Below are 18,268 nucleotides of genomic sequence, written 5' to 3' on the forward strand. Positions count from 1 at the left end.
ACTCTTTCTAACTTCAATTCTCATGCCCTTAACTGCCTAGCATCTAAAAATGGATCAACACAGTCCTATAGCCTGATTTTAATACAGGGTTTTCACACTTTGATTAAGCACAGTCTGGTCCTTAAGGAACTCCCATGTCTAAGAAGCATAGCCCTGAGCTCAGGCTGGCCCTTCTGGTTATGGTTCCCTCTGGCCTGGACTCACCTTGAGCGCGACAACTGACGCCATCTTGCTCCCTAACACTGTGCAAAGTGTCAGTCTCCATAACAGTTTTCAATAAATAATTTTTAAAAATTCTGAGTCTTTATACTCATGGAAGGCAGGAGGATGGTTTAAGTCCCTCTCTGGTTGACTATTCCCATCCAGGAAACAGGAAGTGTGGCTACAAAAAGTAACTTGGGTTCAATTCCCAACCAATTTATGTAGCCCCATTTATGTTACTCAATGACAGGTAGCAATTTGAAGTTTACATGACTAAAGTGTAAATTGTCTCATTTCCACTGATTTATCTATATAATCAGTTCACTTCAAGCTTTGCTATTATTTCTCCAGGAGACTAATTTTATTCTGGGGAGGTTTGACTGCCTACCCCATCACCCCTCCTAAACTCAATCAGTCTTTTGCAACCAAACAGCATATATCCTGCAAGGAAGGAAGTTCAACAAAGGATAATGATATACTAAACCCCAAATAGAACAGTATATGCCTTTTAATACTGTAACATTGTAGAAGCAGATACTGTCTCATTTAGTTTAGCCTTTATCTGCAGGTGTGTTTCCATGCTGGTAAGCTGTTTCGTAATTGAATTGTTTTCTAGAGGTATCTATGATAGAGCTCATCTACACAGATGATGTTGCCAAGATTCTTACAGTTTTCTTAATTATCTTTAATCTGGTTACAGTAGTGCTGAATATTGAAGTATAAATATATATTTTTATACTAACAGCTGCCATGTGTTAACTACTTGTTTTATCCCAAACATTAAGATGGCATTTTTGCATCCATTATTTCATTGGATCTCCTTACCAAACTCTGAGTGAGATGGTATTATTGTTATTATTAAAATGAAACAGAAAAGAAAATCCAGGCATGGAAATTTAAGTAACTTACCCAACACAGCTACTAACCAGGGGAGCTGTGATTCACACCTAGGGTTATCAGACCCCAAAACCTGTGCTTAGAAAAGCTACACTTTAGTGCATAACCAAAAAAACAAACAAACAAACAAACAAAAAAAAAAAAACCAGTAAGATTAATTCTTGAACTCTGCTGCCATTTTGCTGCTGCTTAGACTTACTACAAAAAATCTAATTAAAAACAAGCATGAGATAGCATTTTATTCCTAACCAAACTTGGAAACAAATTTAAAAGTCTGACAACACCAACGTTTGACAAGGATATTCAGTAGCCTCCTAACAGCTCTCCCGTGCCCTCTAAAGTCTGTTCTTCTTACAGCAGCTAGAGTGGTCCTTTCAAACTGTAAGCAAATCATGTCTCTTTTCTACAAAACTCTCCAATGGTTTCTTAGATGCGGGAAAAGGATTTAATGTCCTCGATAGTTTACCCTTCCCTATATTCATGTCCTTTGCCATGTGATTTTGCAGTTCTTCCCTCTAAAAGCACGTATCGCATGGCTTGGTCATGTGACTTACTTTAGCCAGTGGGATGCAAGCAAACGTGGGTCTTTAAAAGTGCATGTGGGATTGGGCTTGTCCTCTTGTTTTCCTGCCTTTGGTAAGAGAAGAATGTGCTTCTGCTGTCCAGCATCCCAAGGACAAGGAGAGGCAAGAGAAACAGACCTGAACCCAGCCTCAGCCTGGAGCCAATCCAGACTACATCAGTTAAATCCCAGCCAACCCACAGATACATATGCAAGAAATAAATGCTATTGTTGTATACCCCTGAGTTTTGAGGTGGCTTGTTATGCAGCTCTGTTGCCCCTTACTCAAAACAATCTAAAATCTTAGCCATTGCCCGTAAGGCTTTATAAGGGCAACCTCCACAAACAATTCTTCTACCGTTTCCCCCTTGCTCACTCACTTGCTCACTCACTCACCCCTTGGAACTCAGCCATACCAACTTCTGTTTTTTTAACACCATGCATGGGTATTGAGACCTAACCTTCAAAAAATAAAAGGTTGTTCCAGTTTGCTAATGCTGCTGTTATGCAAAATACCAGAAATGGATTGGCTTTTACAAAGGAAATTTATTCGGGTACAAATTTAAAGTTCGAAGGTCATAAAAATGCCCAAACTAAGGCATCAACAAGAGGATACCTTCACTGAAGGAAGGCCGATGGCGTCCGGATCACCTCTCTTAGCTGGGGAGGCACATGGCTGGCATCTGCTGCTCCAAGGTTGCATTTCAAAATGGTTTTCTCCAAAATGTGTCTCTCAGCTTCTCTCTCTCAGTTCCTGTGCATCTTTGCTTGTTCTTCCAGGGCGTTTCTCTCTAAGTGTCTGGGGGTCCTCTCTTACCTTCTCTGGGGCAAACTCTGGGCTTCATCTCTTGGCTTAGCATCTCCAAGCATCCTTCTGTCCCCAACTCCAAGCATCTCCAAGCATCAGTGTCTGCGTCAGCTCTGGAGCTCTCTTTAAGTAGTCCAGTTTCCTAACCAAGACCCACCCTGAATGGGTGGTATCCACACCTCCATGGAAATAATTCAGTCAGAGGTTCCACCCTAATCAACAGACTAATTACTCTGGCCCCACAGGATTGCATTAAAGAAAATGGCTTTTCTGGGGTACATAATATATCCAAACCGGCACAAGGTATTATAAAAAATATGGATAAGTGCATTGCTGCATGTTTTGCAAAGCATCTTAATGTGCTTTACAAAGCATTTTACATAATTTGATCCTCAATGAAATTATGAAGGAATGTGATATTATTATCCTGTTCTGCATATTTGATACCTGCAGATACAAATCTTGCAAAGAGAGCTACAACTATTTAGTGAAACATTGGGGCCAGAAACTGTCCAGTAATCTTTTAATTTCTCCATAGGGTTTTATCTGTTTTCTAAATAGGATATTTTAATAGTATATAAAAAACTATATTCTAAATGATGGATTTAAAAGAATCAGAGTGGGGATGCACTGTATCTCCATATACAAATTGGTCCAACCATTTAACTGATTGTGCAATAGCTTTTGGGGTTAACTTGGTCACCAGAATTGAATGAGTGTGTCCTCCCAGTACTGTCTGACAGTGCATATTTCTTCACTTCTCTACGACACTAGGCATTATCAAACTTTATTAATTTTGCCAGTTTGTTAGGCCAAAAGTTATCTTTATTAAACTCAAAACTGGTAATGCCCTTTCCTTTCTGTATTTATTTACAACTTTCAGTGGTTTCTCAGTGTTGACAGGATAGAGTCTAATTTACTTAGCGAAGCATTCATTCACTCAATGAACTTTTATTGAGAACATACTATGTGATAGGCCCTGGGTACACGAAAGTCAGTAAGACTGGATTCTTGTCCTCAAGGAGCCTATGGTCTATTTGAGAAAGATACAAATATCTGAAGACTTAGTTGTAATACATTGTAAAAAAAGGTGTGATAGAGACTATTCTGGACAATCCTTTCCCTGTCTTCCCTGCAACAGTCCCAGTTTTTCTGTGAGATTCCACCTCTCTCCCATCGGTGGTGTTGGTAGGGCTGCGCTCACAACCAGGGTGAGAGGCAGGTGACCCATGTTTAAGCCAAGCATTACATCTCATTCCACTGGCCTTAGTCATTGGTCCAGAGCAAACACATGGCCCAAGCCAGTCCAACCAGATTGAATGTCAGAACTTTTGAATAAAATACTGGGAAATGAACCTAGAGGATGTAGTCCTGGGTGTTGTTGGCAGCCATCTTGCAATCATGTGGAGAAAGAATGTAACTCCATAAAGAAGAGAGAGAAAACCCAGTTCTTAAAACATTGTTTGAATCATGGCTCAAGCTACACCTACGGTAATATTTGATCTACTTAGAATGTTCAGATAAAAAAGAAAAAAAAATCCCTATTTGGCTTAAGTCATTTTAGGTTGGGTTTCTATTACTTTCAACTGGGAAAATCCTAACTAATTGACAGAAGAAAAAGCTAACCCTGACTATAGATTTTAGGGCTGGCTAACTGGAGAAGGGGATGCCCCAGTTGAATCTTTTTTTTTGGCTTTCATAGATGGGGATTTATTTGGTTACACAGTTATAGTCTTAAGGCCATAAAGTGTCCAAGGTAACACATCAGCAATTGGGTACCTTCACTGGAGGATGGCCAATGGCGTTCAGAAAACCTCCTTTAGCTGGGAAGGCAAGTGGCTGGCGTCTGCTCCAAAATGGCTTTCTTCCAGGATGTTCCTCTCTAGGCTGCAGTTCCTCAAAAATGTCACCTTAGTTGCACTTGGGGTATTTGTCCTCTCTTAGCTTCTCCAGAGCAAGAGTCTGCTTTCAACAGTCATCTCCAAACTGTCTCTCATCTGCAGCTCCTGTGCTTTCTTCAAAGGGTCCCTCTTGGCTATAGCTTCATCTTCAAAATGTCACTCTCAGCTGCACTGAGTTCCTTCTGTTTGTCAGCTCATTTACATAGCTCCAGTGATTAATTCAGACCCACCCTGAATGGGTGGGGCAACACCTCCATGGAAATTATCCAATCAGGGTTATCACCCACAGTTAGGTGGGGTACATTTCCATGCAAACAGCCTAATCCAAATGTTCCAGCTTAATCTCCACTAAAATGTCTGCCCCACAAGATTGCATCAAAGAATATGGCTTTTTCTGGGGGACATAATACATTCAAACCAGCACAATACCTTTTCTTTTTTTATGTCAAAACTTTTAGTTTATGTATGGCTAATTCTTTTACTATTGTGATTTCCTTGTTTCTCAACTTAGAAAAATGGTTCTTTCTCAGAGATTTAATAACTATACACTTATTTTTAATTTCCTGTATTTCTCTATTTACTTTTTTATTGTATTAGGAATTTGTTTTAGTGAAATGTGTGAGGTAAGAAATTAAATTGATTCTGTTTTTTGTTTTGTTTTTTTTTGTTTTTATTAAATTCAGTTTTATTGAAATACATTCACACACCATACAATCATCCATGGTATACAATCCACTGTCCACAGTACGATAACATAGTTATGCGTTCATCACCACAATCTATCTCTGAACATTTTCCTTACATCAGAAAGAACCAGAACAAGAATAAAAAACAAAAGTGAAAAAAGAACACCCAAATCATCCCCCCATCCCACCCCATTTGTCCTTTAGTTTTTATCCCCATTTTTCTACTCATCCATACACTAGATAAAGGGGGTGTGATCCACAAGGTCTTCACAATCACACTGTCACCCCTTGTAATCTACATTATTATATAATTGTCTTCAGGAGTCCAGACTGCTGGGTTGGAGTTTGGTAGTTTCAGGTATTTACTTCTAGCTATTCCAATACATTAAAACCTAAGAGGTGTTATCTATATAGTGCATAAGAATGTCCACCAGAGTGACCTCTCGACTCCATTTGAAATCTCTCAGCCACTGAAACTATTTCGTCTCATTTTGCATCCCCCTTTTGGTCAAGAAGATACTCTCAGTCCCACGATGCCGGGTCCAGATTCATCCCCGGGAGTCATATTCTGCATTGCCAGGGAGAGTTACACCCCTGGGAGTTGGGTCCCACGTAGGAGGGAGGGCAGCGAGTTCACCTGTCGAGGTGGCTCAGTTAGAGAGAGAGAGGGCCACATCTGAGCAACAAAGAGGTACTCGGGGAGACTCTTAGGCACAATTATATGCAAGTTTAGCCTCTCCTTTGCAGTAACGAGCTTCATAAGGGCATGTCCCATGATCGAGGACTCAGCACACCAGTTGAATCTTAAACTATGAGAGGTAAAGGCAAAGAGAATTAGATAATCCAAGCCAAGGGGACAGTGTATTGGAGAAGGTGCTCGCTTGAAGGCAAAGTTTAAGATGCACTGACATCTTCAGGACATGGTCCCCCCTACATTTCATCAGCTCACCTCTGGCCATTTCCTCTTTCAAACTCTTCCAGCCACACTGATTCTTAGTCTTTATGAGACACCATATTTTTAAGCATCTAAGCATTTGGTGATGCTGTTTCCTCTGACCTAATGCCCTTTCCCTGGGGTCTTCTGGAAGGAATGTTACCTCCTTTACAGAGCCTCTTCCAGCTTTCCCAGTTTGGGTTTCACTTCTGCTCTTTGAGCCAACCTCTAGCTTAGCCTAGATCACCATTTAATAACATAACTAACAATGATATGGTTTTGACTGAATAGAAGTCCCTGTTTTTTAAGTACATTACATAATGAGATTACATGTTACAGTTTTATTGATTATTCTTTACATACTGAGACAACAAATCTATGCGGCAGCTCTTATTCTCATCCCCATTTTATAGACCAGAGAGGTTAAGTAATTTGCCCAAAGGAATACATACAAAACAAAGATTTGTACCAAGGCAGTTTGGCTCCAGAATCCATGCTCTTAAATACTATTTGATACTGTTGCTACTGATTCATCATGACTGGTCATTTTCAGAATCTCTTAAAGACAGTAACCAATTCAGATTCCCCTACATAAGAGCCTTTTGTGGAAACCACTCATTGCTCTTAAGGATTTTATTATTCATGGCACCGTAAGCAGCATGAGTTTCAGCTCACATTGGTTCTACTTGTTTCTCGAGTGAAACACAGAGGGGCCAGGTGGATGCTATGCATACGGTGGGTTTGCATCACTTTTGAAGAACCCTCAGCTCAAGAAACTCAAATCTTTTATAATAAGCAGCAAGCTTGCCTGAACTTTGTCCCAGAGGGAGAAATTAGCTTTATTACATTGAACAATAAAAATAACTTCCTAACATGGCTCACAGGCCCTACAGTCTCTGCACCTCTACAGTCTAGTCTCTTACCATGCTTTATCTCCTGCCACAATGGCTTCCTCTCATTCCCTTCTCCTCACCATGCTGCTTCTTGCCCCAGGGCCTTTGCACATGCTGTTCCCTCTGCAGTGCTTTTCTCCCCTTCTTCTTCTTTTTAATTCCTGCTCAGGTGGCTCTTCCTCAGGAAAGCCTAAGTCAAATGTCCCAATTATGTGCTCTCACAGACCTGTGTGCTTATCTTATTGCATTTACAAGGTTGTACTTGTTTGTGTAGTCACTTGATTAATGTCTCCCTATGAACCAATAAACACATGAGGGCAAGGACCCCATTCCACCATGACAGCTCCGGTGCCTTCACCTGTGCCTGAATAGGGTCTCACTAGATATCTGTAAAATAAATGAATCTTAAAGTCCTAAAGGATTTTTAGAGTGTCTGGTACATAATAGGGTCCCAATGAGTGGGTGCTAAATTAATAGTATAAAGTAGAAAGTAAGAATGGAGAGGATGATAATTTAACTTTAGAACCCTTGTGGTACCAAATGAAAATATTATTTGCCTATATACTTACCTCCCACACATGTGTGGTTCTACGAGAGAGCACAAATGGATGGACTGTGGGATTTGCATTAATAATAACAGGATCTCCAACCAGAGAAGCATGATGTGAGACGGACACAGTGATAATGGCAACCAGTGTAGTTCGGAAGCATTTTCCGGAAGAGGGCTGGCATTCTCGATGATAAAATTTAGAAAAGCTAGAACATCTTGGAGAAAACATAAAAGTTTACCATTTTACAAAGATTTTTATAAGGCTTTCCAATCTCTTGCTTGTTTTAAAATCACAAAGCATAAGTGCATTTTTTAAAATTAAAATCAGTTATTTGGCTTGGTAGAGGTATCAAGAACTGTGAAGGATCTGAGAACTTACCCCACTTGCAGATTAACTAGTTATCCTGCCTAGATTCATGGATGCTTGCAGAAGATACAAAACTCCTGGGTTAGAGACAAAGGACTCTATTACTCGTGACACAGCAAACAGCCTGAGCTTCATCTTCACAGGAGTTTCCTTTGCTCCTCAAGTCCCATGGGGGCAACACAGATGGAGCAAGGAGGATGCTGTGTATGTAGAGTGTTTGCATCACTTTTGAGGAATCCTGAGCTCAGGGAACCTGAATCCTTTATCGTGAGCAGTAAGCCTGCCTGAACTTTGCCCTAGAGTTTTATTATGTTAGACAGTAAACAAACCATCCTTTGTTCTCATGAGAGACACTATCTCTAACACTATTCAGACATCCTTGAGAAGAGAGTCCAGAACAAAGGCAGCTATTGCCTCTGTTCACAAGATGTACAGAAACACAAGAGACCCATGGAGAATTGTCTCCCAGCAAGGATTGTTTTTATTTTCTCTTTCTTTCTTTCTTTTTTTTTTTTTGGTCAACAGTTTTAAATATGTGTAGCAGATACTCAGGGCCCTGCACCCATTCCCTCGATACTCCCACACTCACCTTTATACCTCTAGATGCCTAAGAAGACTACTTATTGAGAACATCTATAACTCAGCTGGGGACCTGAGGAGCATCTTGGCCTGCACACATGGCAAACCAGAAGTGCCAGAGAGTTTAATACCAATTGCTAATGACCAACAGGGACATGATGGTTGAATATCTCAGCTTTCTCACCCTTCAAAGTGGGTGGCCCTGAGGTGCACCTTCACATTGGATCCCTGAGCTCCCCAGTGAGACTGAGCTCCCGTTGCCCTACCCACCCCCCATATGCTCAATAACAATCTCTTTATTGGCTGCCTTCCAGTCATTGTCTTACTTCCTTATCCCCCTTCTGGTGTTTCCTGAGATCACCTCTCAAATTATTTGCACTTGAACCCGTTTTGCAGTCTGCTTCCAGAAGAATACAAACTAAGGCAATGTAATTAATCATTTTTTTGCAATGTACCACAGAACAAAGGATACTGCAATGGCCATTCACAGTAAGAGAAGAGTGTCAGGAAAATCAGATAGCTATCTCTGCTTAACACTGAGGTTTGGAAACCCCTCTGTTCCTGCCAGATCTGACCCCTGCTCACCTCTCTGGAGTCTTCACACTTTGTTCCAGTTACTCTGATTGGGATTATTAGCAGTCTTACAGGAAGCGTAGGGTTTCATATAAATTCATTATGTTTTATTAGACACTATGCATGAAATATGGGTAAAAATAGTTCCCTAAATGACATTATTCTGAACAAATACTGTCTAACCCTGAGGTGTCAGGCTCAATGGTCGAAGCCACAATGCATTCAGAGACAAAAGTCATTATCATCCTACCTGAGCAGGCCTACTTTGATTGTATTTTTCTGTCTTTTCTTTTTTTCCTCTCTTTTATTTCTTCTCGGCTTCCCTTAATTTCACATGGGCCTTTTCTTTAGCCAAGGTGGACTAAGGCTTGACTCTCAGAACTTCTTCAGAAAATGCAAAACGTTAACATAGTGCCCTGAATTCTAGACCCATTGCCCCTCCATTCTCAAATTAAAACTCTGTTCTGATTTAGTTGTTCAAACATTTACTGAGTGCTAAGGTAGGCTAAGCATTGTGTAGGACTTAAATATGCAACACAGTGATGAAAAGGGCTTCATACCTGCCGCTTCTCTCCCCAGCAGGCACTCACCGTGTAAAAGGTAGGGAGATGTATCCAGGCAAGAGAACCGAGGCAGACACTGCCAAAGCCCTGCCCATTTCAGCTCTTACCACTGCAGTGCACACAAGCCAACTTCCACATGCCAGCACCTGCTCTTTCGACAGACAGATCTGCTGGTACCCAAGTGCTGCAGAATTAATGCCCCCAGGAGTGGCCCTCAGTAAACTATAGGTTCATGTATAAACACTCCAGCTACCTTGCCTCTGGATGGGATTCCTCTGAAGCACATAGTGTACACTAGCTCTTGAACCCTCCAGTGGAATTAAACTGTAATTGCTCACAGTGGTAACTTGCTTGATAACACACTCATTATTCACTGCCTTCCTTTACCTATCTCATCTCTTCACTCTCCCACTTCTTGCACTTGATTTCTTGTCTCAGGGTAAGCCCTTGGAGAAATCAGATTAAGACAAGAGCTAAGATTGATTTGGTGTCCAACTATGTGTCTGGTACTTTCCTGATTATCTGATCCTCATGAAGGTATGATTGCCCTCGTTTTGAAGATGTGGAGCTTTAGCTAGCTCTTGCCTAAGATAATATAGTAAATGGCTGGCAGAGGTGGGATTTTGAATTTAAAAGTATCCTTTCTGATCAATTAAAGTTCTCTTTCTACTTCTCTGCTTGCCTTCAATATATTAAAAAAAAAAAAAAATTGGTGATAAGTGCTTCATACATGCCTCCCCCCACCTCCCAAATATCCTGACTTAAATTGGGGAAAAGGCCTATTTAAATGCATTATGGGTAAGAAGGGTTGGATGGGGTTGGGAGACAAGTAGATGAATACAGTGTGGTATTTACAAGCTTGGACTCAATTTTCAAAGTCAAGGGTTGGCTCTCTGTTCTACTACTCAGTAGATACGTGACCAGGATCCTGTGATTTAACATTTCTGGGCCACTTTTTCTTGACAGAATAATTGTCCCTGCTCCATTGGTTTGTTCTGAAGATTAAAAGAGAATACTTAAGTTAAGGTTCAAGTATAGTGCCTATACTTGGTAAATGCTCAGTGAAAGTTTGCATTTCATGATCACAGATGCATAGTTATTGAAAAAATATGCTTATTATATTACTTTTGTTTATTTATGAACCTTTATGTTATCAACTTTCATATGCACAGCTATCTTCATGAGCAAAAAGCAATTCTACTCACCACCAACAAAGGGCATTGGTGGTCACTTGTGCAGCTCCATATTGGACTTAAGAACAAATGGAGTAACCCACTGGTAGGCTGAAGGAGCTTCTAGACTGCTCAGAGGCCCCACACCATTTCTATTGTCTTAGTGCTAGTAACTCCTTACTCTTTTTTTCATTGTTTTTGTTTTGGTTTGGTCTGGTTTTTTGTCTCTATTAAAGGAGCCTTCCTTGACTCTCATTGACTTGACGAATCACTTTTAAGGATGGTTGCAATCTTCTCTCCAGTCATAGATATTTTCACTGTACTCTTTCCTGAATCAACAATTGTCTTTGGCTTCCAGATATGTGCCTTTATTTCATACATGCCTATTTGTTTAAGAAATGATCTGAAATGTCTGAACCATAAAATTTGTAAATGGAAGATGTGAATTTCTGCTCATTGATTTCCCCCTGGAATGGCATTTCAAAACCTTATTCAGAATTTCTTTTCTATGTGGCTGAAATTTACATTCTATGAGGGGTATGTGTATGGGCTGGGGAAGGGGACTGTGGTTATATAGCAAATGATGCTTGGGGTTGTGATAGGGAGAAAAACAGCACCCCCAAAAAAGTCTACATTCTAATCCCCTGCACCTGTGAACATGTCACCTTCAAATGGTAAGAGAGATTTTGTAATGTGATTAAATTAAGGACTCTAAGACGGAATATTATCCTGGATTGTCCAGGTAGGCCTAGCGTAGTCACAAGGGTCCTTAAAAGTGGAAGATGGAACCCAAAATAATAGAAAACAGGTATCAAGCAAATCCTGTACCCAAGTGTTCATAACAGCAGAATTCACAATAGTCAAAAGATGGAAACAACCCAAATATGAAGGGATGGATTCACAAATCACAGTATACATAAATGGGCTGTTATTCAGCCATAAAAAAGAATGAAGTACCCATACCTGCTACAATGTGAATAACCCTTGAAAACATTACGCTAATGAAAGAAGCTGGCACAAAAGGTCACGTATTGTATGATTTCATTTATATGAAATATCCAGAATTAGTAAATCCATAGAGACAGCAAATAGATTGGTGGTTGCCACAGGCTGGAGGAGGGAGGGTGGGAATTAACTGCTTAATGGGTATGGGGTTTTATTTTGGGGTGATGAAAATGTTTTGGAGTTAGAGGTGGTGGCTGCACAACATTGTGAACGCACTAAATGACACTGAATTGTACACTTTAAAATGGTTAATTCTATGTTATATGTATTACACCTAGATTTAAAAAGAAGAATAGGCAGGAGGAGGAGGAGAAAGAGCATACACTCTCACTTTGTAAGAACATGTCTCTGAAAAAAGTAGAAAAGGGAGGCAGAAGAAAAGAATCAGAAGGACATGTAAGAATGGTCAGAGGGAGGCTACGCTGCTGGCTTTGAGGAAGGAGGCCAAAAGCCAAGAAACCTGGGAGGTTTCTAGCAGCTGGAAAAGACACGGGAAACTCCAGAAGGGAACACGGCCCCACCGACACCTTGACTTTAGCCCATTGAGAGCCACATGGGACTTCCGACCTTCAGAACGGTAAGATAATCAATTTATATTGTCTTAAGTCCCCAAGTTTGTGGTACTTTATTACAGCAGCAATAGAAAATATTTATATTACTTAAGAAAATATCGACAAATACATTTTACAGGACCGACCTTCTGTAATGGAGGTGACAATGCGCTAAAACCTAAATCACATAACATCACTGCTTTTCTCAACATCTTCTGACAGCTTCCTTCTCCCACCGAGTAAATGTGACAGTTTATCTGATGGCACAAAGGCCCCACGGGATAGATTCATCTATGTGGCCTCATCTTCTACCACTCTCCCCCTCACGCCCTCTGCTCCAGCTACACGAGTCTTTCTGTTCCTGAAGCACATCATGCAGCTCCTGCCGCAGGGACTTTGGCTTTTCATACTCCCTCTAAAATGCATCTTCCCTGGATATCCACAGGTCTCACTTCCTACTTAAGGTCCCCAATAGAATATCACTGTATCAGAGAGGCCTTCCCAGGCCACCCCTGTTTAAAGTAGCAACACTTCCCAGCCCTGTAGCTGCTTTCTATCTCCTGAAATTTCATATATTATTTTTTTCCTGCCTCCCACCCTCTCAAATATAAACTCCATGAAATCGGGAACTTCTGTCCAGTTGTTCCTGCTGTATCACCACTACCAAGAACAGAGTCTGGCACATAGTAAGCATTTAATATAATTTTTTTGAAACGAATAGTGAATGAATAAAATACTGAATAAATTTTTTTTTTTTTTTTGTTAATGTAGTTAGGTCTTATTGACCTATTCGTTGAGATCTTATTATCTTACAACACTGTATGCATTTGAACTTTCAGCTATAGGTCATTTCATTGGTTTAGATTTTCTACTTTTTCCACAGGTTGGGCCATGACAACAGAGGCTTTTTTCTGAATTTGATGATGCCTTGTTATTATTACATTAAAGAATGAATTGATTTTAGGTTTTCTTCAATATATTTTTATATGCTAAGAAAACTTGGAGATAACTTGATCTCCCACTAAAATTCTATTCTGAAATACAGCTCAATATCTTGAACTTATAATAATCTCTAGAAAAAAAGGATAACAGTTTTCGGAGCATATCAACTCATCCACCATAAGTAGAGCTGTCATCTTATTATGAATTTCCCATCAGAAGAGCTTCAGAATAAACTCTCCACTTCCTGAAATTAAGGATGAAAATGATAGTAGGTCCACAGCTGAAGGAAGAAATTGTGAAAAAATACTTAGAGCTACATGTTAAAATGCTGGCATATGACTTCATAGAGAGATTGAGAGGCCACATCTTTGTACCTAGAAGAAGAGGAGATTTGAAAAAACTAGTTGAACTCCTTTAATGGAAATTGTACAATAATGCCTGACAGCTGGGGGTAGAATATCAGGGAATGGTGGGAACTAAGGCAAAACTGAAAACTTATTCTCCTCTAAAGGAGAATATGGGAATGTGGGCCGAGTTGCCAGATCTAATTTTTATGAGAATCCAGAAGTGGAGATTTTTATGTGAAATCTAATATTGGAAACACCATGTAGGACTCCCAGGAATGAGCCTGGCCCTGGCAGCAAGGCATTGAAAATGCCTACTTGACCAAAAGGGGGAAAAGAAAGGTAACACGGTCACAGTGGCTAAGGGATTTCAAATAGAGTCAAGAGGCTCTCCTGGAGGTTTCTCTTATGCAAGATCCAGCTAGCCATCCCGAATGCCCACAGTATGCCGTGTTCTTACCAAAAGTAATCCCCAAATACCTAGGTCCCTACCTGAGATTCTATAAAAGTTTCACTCACTGAGTTTTCTCTCTCAGAAACTTAAATCCACCAGAGTGTTCCTATGCCAGACAAGTCTTAAAAACCAGAGGCAAGAGCCTCTTTAAGATCAACAATCAGATGCAGCCCCCTTCCCCATACTGTCAACACCTCCTTTCAGTATGAACAAGTTACTGTGCTCACTGCCTAGACACCCCTGAACATGGAGAAGGAGATTAAGTGAGAGGAAGGGGTAGCAACAGATGAGATAGGACTTAATAAAGGATTACAAATACTGAAACTTTAAATATATATATATATATATATACACACACACATGCTAGGGTATTAGAATAACTAGAAGGAAATAACTGAAATGGTGGAACAGTAACCTAAATTTGCTCTATAGCTATTCATTGAATTGTGCTTTGAGAGTTAGCATCTTTCTGTATATATCCTATATTTCACAATAAGGAAAGAACTGAAACTGTGGAACTGTAACCCATAATATTTTTTTACATTACCTATATAACTGCTTGTTGAGCTGTATTTTGAAAGTTAACATCTTTCTGTATATATGTTATATTTTACAATAGTGGAAATAACTGAAATTATGGAACTGTAACCCATAACATATTTTGAAATTTGCTCTCTAACTACTTATTAAATCATACTTTGGAAGTTATCACTGTTACGTATATATGTTAAAGTTCACAATTTTAAAAATGCATTAAAAATTAAAAAAAAAGGACACCATGTAGGCCAAATACATCTGAGAGTCACCAGTTTGTGACCCCAGGTTTAAGCTAAAATCTTCTCCCATACATGCAAAAAAAGCAGAATAGAATGAATTAAATTAAAACACAATTTTTCTTAGATGTCTTTATTTAAATTTCTTTTCCTTTTATTCTAGGATTCTCAATTTTTTTCTATAAAGTGCTAGATTGTAAATATTTTTAACACTTTGCAGAACATACAGGAGCAGACTAAAAACAGGTGGCAGGTTGGATTTGGCCTGTGGGCCATAGTTTGCCAACTCTTGCTTCTACTGATTTCCTGTATTTTATTTTTTTATTTTTTTCATTTAACATATTTATCTTTTTCTATCATTTTTTAAATTGTAGAATATAACATATATACATAAAAGTGATAACTTTCCAAGTGCAATTCAACAAGCAGAGAGCAAATTTCAAAGAGTATTACAGGTTACAATTCCAGTTTCAGTTATTTCCTTATTAAGAAATACATATACAAAAAGGTAATATCTTTCAAAATATGATTTAACTAGTAGATATATAGGAAATTTCCAAAGTTATTGTGAGTTTTGGTACCATAGTTTCAGCCTTTTCCTTATTGTGAAATCTAACATATATACCAAAAGGTATAGCTTTCAAATTACAATTTAACAAGTACCTATAGAACAAATTTCAAAGGATGCTATGGGTTACAGTTCCACCATTTCAATTCTTTCCCTCTAACTATTGCAATACCCCAGCAACCAAGAAAAAGAAAATTATATAAAGATTGAATATTCAAATCCCCTGTCAAATTCCATCTTGTCTATTGCTACCTCTTCCTCGTCTTAGATGTCTTTATATCCTTATAAATGTCTCACATGTTGAGTTAATGTGATCAATTTGCCTATTTAATTTCAAAAAATGTGTATTCACAAAACAGGAGCAATGGATTCAAATGGAGTATACCATACCTTACCTTAAAAAACTCAACACAGAAATTCCTAGGAATATAGAATAGTCCTGTCCAATATGTAATTTAAAATTTTCTAGTAGCTGCACTAAAGAAAGATTTTTTTAAAGGTACAATTAATTTTAATACTATATTTTATTTAGCCCAATGTAATCAGCATATTATAGTTCCAACATGTAATCAACATTAAAAAGTGTTAAGATAGTTTCTTTTTTTATACTAAATCGTCAAAATCTAGTGTGTATTTTTACCCACAGCACATCTCAATTTGGACTAGCCACATTCCAGTGCTTAATAGCCACTTGTGGCTGGTGGTTAGCATATTGCACAGTGCAGCTATAGAAGTATGTTGTTGTTTTTGCAAATATTATCATTTACTTTCATTGGAAATACCAAATGCAATCATGCTTAACTAAGAAGTTGGAAATTATCTTAGAGGTTTTTTCTTCTTTTTTTCAGTTTTAAGGTACCATTCATTCTTAGAATAGTACATATATTTTTGAATGACTTTTTATTGGCCATAATGACAGTTTGGCTATTACTCAATACCTAAAGTAATACCTAAACTCTAAAGCAAATGGTTAAATCCACCCATTGAATTATTTTAAGAAATCAATCCGTGCAACAGGGCGAAAAATGATCACTTAAACTAATATCTTGGTACTATGTATCCAAAATTGGGGTGATTCAATTTTTGAATTTTGGTAATTTGCTTTTCTCATTATAAATATAATGCATACCCATTATTTTATTTTTTTATAAAAGCAAACAACATAAATGTATATAAAGGAAAAAAAGTTTTAAGTCTCCTTCTTATTCCTCCCTTCCTCTACTGACTTACCACTTCTACCACCGATCTACAAAAATAACCAGTGTTTAATTCTTTGGTGCATCCTTTTAGAATTTTCTGTGTGTGTTTCCATGTGAATATAGATGGCTTTTTTTTAAGGGATCTTCTCATGTTCATAGTATTAAGACATCCTGTCCCCACTCCACAGGACCTCACAGATTACCATTTTACCTGCACTCAAAACACACAAATCTGCCTCCTTCTTTTCATGGCTCCAACATCCATAGTTTGTATGAGTGCCATTTATTTAGCCACCTATCCGCTACTGATGGACAAATAGTTGTCTCTAGCTTTTGCTATTACAAATAAACCTACACATATCCTTATATCATGGCATGATAATTGTTGTTGGATAGAGTTCCAGAAGCAGTGGGTTTTATAGGGACAATGTGCCGATTTCAAATGCTGGGAGATATTGTCAAATTGCCCTCCAAAGATCTTAACACTGATTTACATATCAACTACATATGAGAGAATATTTTGATTGCAATGTAGATTTTCCAATGCATGGCAGAACTGTTGGCACAGCCACAGAGCACCTGACAACTTCCAAGGTCAACACTGAGAAGTCTACCAAATGTTACACTGCCAAATGATTATTTCAAAGCTGTATGATATAAGTCTATATTTACAGATACTAACCTGTGGCAGCAAGCAACAAAAAGAGCAAAGAAAAAGAAGTGATCATTCACTTGAAAGCTTCTTGCCTTTTCAGAGATGCTTTGACTGCTTCAGTTGAACCTTCACTGGCTTCTGGGGCTTAGCATCTTCTTGGTAAGGAGTCATCTCTGGGAGAAACATTCTGTCTCCAGGTGCTCTGTTTACACTTCCCCACGATGCAATTCTTGGTAAGTAAGTGATCTGAAAAGTGACACCTTCTTCTCTCAAAAGGGGATTTACTTGAACAAGGTGAAAAAGCCTCCAATTCACATTTTCTCCATTTGCAAATACCTCCCAAATCCTGGTAAATCTGTGGTGACCAGAATTAGGGGGGGCTCTAAAGGAAATGATCAGCTCACTAGACTCATCATACATTTTAAAAAAGGATTCAGTTTTAAAGTAACCTCAGGTCTCTAAAGCACATTGTCCTGCTTCTTCTGTGTTTATTACACCCAGACTTGGAGTAAGACCTAGAATCTCTGCTTACCAAGTTTGCAGCGAGTTTACAAGTTACTAGGTGAGGCTAGTATTCAGCTGGATAGAGAGAAGATGCAAAAAAAATCTAGCCATTGGCCAAGGGCCAAGAGGATGCAAGTTAACAAGTTTAATTTAAAACTTGGGAGAAACTCAGCTTTAGGACCACTGAATGGAGTTACCCACAGGCTAAATATGGCCTGCAGACCACATTTTTAAATGCACAAGACTTCTAAAACATTTAAAGTTCAATAGCCTTTGACTGGCCCAAACAATTTCCAGTTTACTACAGTTCCCAGCCCTCTCTATAAAACCCACTGCTTCTCACATTTACCTGCCTGTCTCCTGCGGGCATTCCTGTTTGCAATCCCTGATTAAGAGGTTTCAATCAATTGCTATCACAATAGTAGTCAGCTGTTGCTATGGTTACCTAAGTAGGATTATGCAATATCCGGTATGTTCAATAGAAGGATAATGGTGAGAACAAGGGAGATTATGTTTAAACCTAATTTGCCCTGCTCTGAATTTTCAGAGGGACATCAACAAATGTCCAGGGAATGAACATATGGGGG

At 38.9% G+C, this 18,268-nt stretch overlaps 1 protein-coding gene across 1 annotated transcript in view; it reads right to left on the minus strand.

Moving 5' to 3' along the window:
• The window catches only part of LOC119526949 (cadherin-related family member 3-like), a 71,370-nt gene extending 54,120 nt beyond the window's left edge, over nt 1-17,250 (minus strand). The window contains 3 exon segments of the mRNA XM_037826519.1: nt 7,452-7,582; nt 7,585-7,647; nt 17,205-17,250. Coding sequence (XP_037682447.1) covers nt 7,452-7,582; nt 7,585-7,647; nt 17,205-17,250 — 240 coding nt within the window.
• Between the last annotated feature and the right edge of the window lie 1,018 nt (nt 17,251-18,268).

This window comes from Choloepus didactylus, chromosome 1 (assembly GCF_015220235.1).
Source record: "Choloepus didactylus isolate mChoDid1 chromosome 1, mChoDid1.pri, whole genome shotgun sequence".
Lineage (NCBI taxonomy): Eukaryota > Metazoa > Chordata > Mammalia > Pilosa > Megalonychidae > Choloepus > Choloepus didactylus.